The following is a 4,800-nucleotide window of genomic DNA, read 5'->3' as shown; positions in this document are numbered from 1 at the left end:
AGACAAAGCTCAACCCTGATGGCACCATACAGAAACACAAGGCGAGGCTAGTAGCTAAGGGTTACTCACAGCAACCCGGAATTGACTACAATGAGACATTTGCACCAGTAGCTCATCTTGATACCATAAGAACTCTAATAGCTCTTGCGTCACAAAAAGGATGGAGTATCCATCAACTAGAAAAGCAAAGTGTTAAGACTAAGAAAAGCACTCTACGGTTTGAAGCAAGCACCTCGAGCATGGTATAACAGAATCGATCAGTATTTCATGGATCGAGAATTCAGGAGGAGCAAGAGTGAGCCTACACTTTACATCAAGTCTCAAGGTCAGAACACTCTCTTACTCTCTCTATATGTAGATGATCTTATCTACACGGGAAACAATACTAAGATGATGATGGAGTTTAAAGAAGACATGAAGACCTTTGAGATGACCGACCTTGGTTTGATGAGTTACTTCCTCGGCATAGAGGTAAGTCAGAGAAATGAAGGGATATTCATCTCGCAAAAGAAATACACAGAAGGCTTACTTAAGAAATTCAAGATGTATGGTTGCAAACCTGTTGCTACTCCACTCATAACAAATGAGAAACTACAGAAGAATGATGGAGCACCAGAAGCTGATGCATCCAAATATCGAAGTCTAATTGGAAGCCTCCTATATTTGACAACTACACGGCCTGACATAATGTATGCTACAAGTCTTCTATCAAGATTCATGCAAAGCCCAAGTCAAATACACTTTGGAGCAGGAAAAAGAATTTTGAGGTATCTACAAGGAACAAAAGAGTTCGGTATATGGTATACTACCGAAACCAACTCAGAATTACTTGGCTACACCGATAGTGATTGGGCAGGTTCGACAGATGACATGAAGAGTACCTCTGGCTATGCTTTCTCACTAGGATCGAGAATGTTCTCTTGGGCGTCGAAGAAGCAAGCTATAGTAGCACAATCAACAGCAGAAGCAGAGTATGTGGCAGCTGCTGAAGCAACGAGTTAAGCTATATGGCTTCATAGGATACTTGAAGACATTGGAGAAAAACAAGATGAGCCTACTAAAATCAACTACGACAACAAATCAACAATTGCAATGGCGAAGAATCCAGTTCATCACAGCAGAACAAAACACATAGCAATCAAGTATCACTTTATCAGAGAAGCTGAAGCAACTAAAGAGATCAAACTCGACTACTGCAGAACAGAACATCAAATTGCAGACATATTCACGAAGGCGTTGCCGAGACCAAGATTTGAAGAATTACGAGCTATGCTCAGAGTCACAGAAATTTGCATCAAGGAAGAGTGTTAAAATTGCTACAAATTTCTAAAATATTCTTAAATATAATATGTATGAAAATAGTAGAATATCCTAGAAATATAGTGTGTATGAATATGGTAGAACAATCTAGAACTATAATGTGTATGAATATGGTAGAACAATCTAGAACTATAAGTGTATGTATAAGATAGAAGAATCTAGAACTATCATGATACTAATCTATCATGAAAACTTTAGAAAGACCTAAAGTAATGTAGAAACATTCATCACCATTGAGAGGTTGGTGACTTGAGCCTATAAATAAGCAATTGGTATGTTGTAATTAATCATCCAAGAAATCAATGACATAGCCTTCTTTCTAAAACAATTCTCTAAAACTATCAACTATCAACTATCATCTAATAAACTACCAACAGAAAGATATGAGTTAGTTGACATTAAGCCTAGATTGTGGCTTGGCACAGATGATCCCTTTGTATTAGCTTCATAAGCACAGCAAGTGTACTATACCAAGTACCCACAAAGAAGGGGTATTGTTGGGAGAGAATGGTGGCAGCTTGCAAGGTTCGAAGAAAACTCTTTGTAGCCGAGATATTCAATAATGAAGGTGATGAATCAAATGTGTTGGGTGCTAATGATTATTATCAAGAAGATGAATCTTTAGGAACACACAATGTCATCCTAGAAAAAGAAGTTGCTTCCTTGCTCGATACAAATGCCCCAATGCCCCAATTAGAAGAAGTCTGTCTCGATGCCAATTAAGGATTCATTTGTTGATTAATTCATCAATGACAATGAATATAGTGAAAATGATGAGTACATAGATGAAGATGAGTAACTAAATGTGTTATTTGTTGAATATATAGCTATGTGTATTTGTAATAAGTGTAGTTTGTGATTGTGTCTTCTATAATTAGACAAGCAATTATAAGTTTATTTGCTATTGTTACATTTTTCTAATTTTTTTCATCAATAAATTAAGCATTGTTCAAACAAAAAGGAAGTTTAACGTATTGATATAATAAGATCAAGTTCTATATAGATATGTTATCATGACAATCCGAGGTAAAGGAACTAAACGTGGTCAAGGGAGAGGTCGCAGCAATCCACCAAAAGTTGATTACTCGTGCACTAGTCCAGCACCACCACATGTTTTACTTTCCCCGGGTGTTTGTTGAATTTTTGTAGTATGTTTGATTTTTGTGTACTTATTGTTTCAGTTTTTATTATTTAATTTTATAGGTGTCAGGAATGAAAATAACAAACAGCTAAATGAAGAACCAGGTTAAAGGGCTTATCGGTAAAGATGAAGATTTGCAATTCATTATGGAGATAGTTAATCAGCGTCAATTACTTAGGCATCAAACAAATGGTACAAATAATATAAAAAAGGTACTTGAGCCATTATAATAACATTTTTTATTAATAGGCAACTTTGTGCGTTTTAATTATGATGCATTTTAATTAGGTGCATTGGAGGCATTTTAAAAAAGTTATAGCTCTTGGCATGGACTGTATAACGATCTCTCTAGGCATAGGTCACTTGATGATGTGCCATCTTCCAAATATGTGGTTAGTTTCCTCACATTATTTTACTTTAATTTTGTATTCCTTATCTTTTGTACTATTTTTGGTTTAAATTTTTTTTTATAAATTTTGACTTTAATTATTAAAATATTTTTTATTCTCTAACATTTTATTTTGCCTTTCCAACAACATAATTTTGACAAGACTCAAAGTTCTCGTAATGGTAGTACCTCAAGAAGGTCTTTAGAACGAGTCACTGCTTTTGAAGATGATGGAGATTACCAGTTGCAGGCAGTTGATGCAAATAATGTAAATCAAGGACAGCATAATGATCTCTCTAGGCATAGGTCTTTAGATGATGTTTCATCTATCAAAGATTTAATATATATCAAACATTATTTTTGTATTTCTTACCTTTTTATGTTGCGTTTGATTCATTTTTTTTTATAAATTGTGTCTTTAATGTCAAAACCTTTTTTTATTATCTAATATTTTGTCTTTGTAGCAGCAAAACTTTGACCAGACTCAAAGTTCTCATAATGATACTACATTAAGAAAGCCAACCACATCAAGTATTAGAACAAACTCTTTTGTGGAACCTAGTAACAAGAACAATGGTAATTTGTTATTCACAACACTACTAAAAAAAAGGCTTTCAACATCGCTTCATTAACATCGGTTATTTCAGAAACCGATGTTAACGAAAGCGCGGTGGCATTTTTGTAATTAAATGGAGTTACTTAACATCGGTTTTAGCAAAATTGATGTTAACTACTTCATGTTAACATCGGTTATTTAAAAAACCGATGTTAACATCATGTTAAGATGAATATGGTAACATCGGTTTTGGAAAAACCGATGTTAACTTCATAGTGTTAACATCGGTTTTGAAAAAACCGATGTTAAGGAGTTGATGTTAACATCGGTTTTTTAAAAAACCGATGTTACCTTGTTGAAGTTAACATCGGTTTTTACAAAACCGATGTTAACAGATTCATCCTAACATCGGTTATCCTTAAAAAACCGATGTTGATGTTGTTATGTTAATATGTTAAAACGTGTTGAAATTTCACAACTCGCGCACTCGAAAATCCTACTGCACTCTCTCTTCTCTTTCTCTTCCCACCCGAAATCTGCCGGAAACCGCTCGGTCGACACCCACATTGCCCCACATTCATTTCAATATTGTCGGAAACCTCACGCTGGAACCCACAGAACCTCCTATCGAAGAAAAGTCGAAGAAAACCCTACATTGTTGTTGGAACTGTGGGTCGAAGAAAACCCTAGACTGCTCTTGGAACAGTCGTGGGTGCTCAAAGCTCAAAGCTTTCTACGCTGCCAGTTAACAAGGTATGAGCTCTACCTTAGTTTGTTGCTCTTCTTATTAAGTTCTTAATCAGTGCGGTGGCATTGTCCGAAGGTTCTTATCAAATTATTGGGTCATTTTGTCCACTTGGCTAACCATATAAAAGTATCAATAAGAATTGTAAAGTGGGGTTTCATTTTGTTGTGGCAGTTGATTGTGCTTTACGTGGTTTTCAAGCTTGACGAGAGTTACACGCCGAGCAAAGTTTCCATCCTTGCCGGTGATGGTTTTCACAACTTGAAGGTAAATTTTTATTTTATTGGTTTGGGTTTGATTGGGATGATTATGCTTGCCGGTGATGCTTAATTATTTTATTGGTTTGGGTTTGATTGGGATGATTATTTGGGAACATTTTTAGGAGATTAAGACCGTGGAACTTGTGAAGCCAACTGGGTAGGTATATCTATCCTTGTCTGGAGCTGATCCTAGGTAAGTACAGTGTTCTTTCTGTATCCAGTTTTTGTTGGTTTAAGTTTGTATCCAGTTTTTGTTGTTAGGAGGCGTGGATTTTTGTTGCTTTGATAGGAGGTGAAGGACAATAATTGTGAGATTGTTGTCCGTATTCGTGTTAACATGTTTGATAATGAATATACATCACAGACTAGATTCTTATTGAGCTTAATAAA

At 35.6% G+C, this 4,800-nt stretch overlaps 1 protein-coding gene across 1 annotated transcript; it reads left to right on the top strand.

Moving 5' to 3' along the window:
- Nucleotides 1-267: 267 nt before the first annotated feature.
- LOC102668600 (uncharacterized mitochondrial protein AtMg00810-like) lies at nt 268-1,002 on the top strand. Its single transcript, XM_006582562.1, has one exon. It carries the CDS (start codon nt 268-270, stop codon nt 1,000-1,002), a length of 735 nt encoding a protein of 244 aa, XP_006582625.1.
- Nucleotides 1,003-4,800: the final 3,798 nt, after the last annotated feature.

The sequence above is a fragment of the Glycine max genome, chromosome 6 (assembly GCF_000004515.6).
Source record: "Glycine max cultivar Williams 82 chromosome 6, Glycine_max_v4.0, whole genome shotgun sequence".
In the NCBI taxonomy this organism is placed as follows: domain Eukaryota; kingdom Viridiplantae; phylum Streptophyta; class Magnoliopsida; order Fabales; family Fabaceae; genus Glycine; species Glycine max.
This window is presented reverse-complemented; position numbering and strand designations above follow the sequence as displayed.

What these genes read in the sequence shown, in the direction of transcription:
- LOC102668600 (XM_006582562.1), top strand. Translation starts at nt 268, where the DNA reads ATGGATCGAGAATTCAGGAGGAGCAAGAGTGAGCCTACACTTTACATC.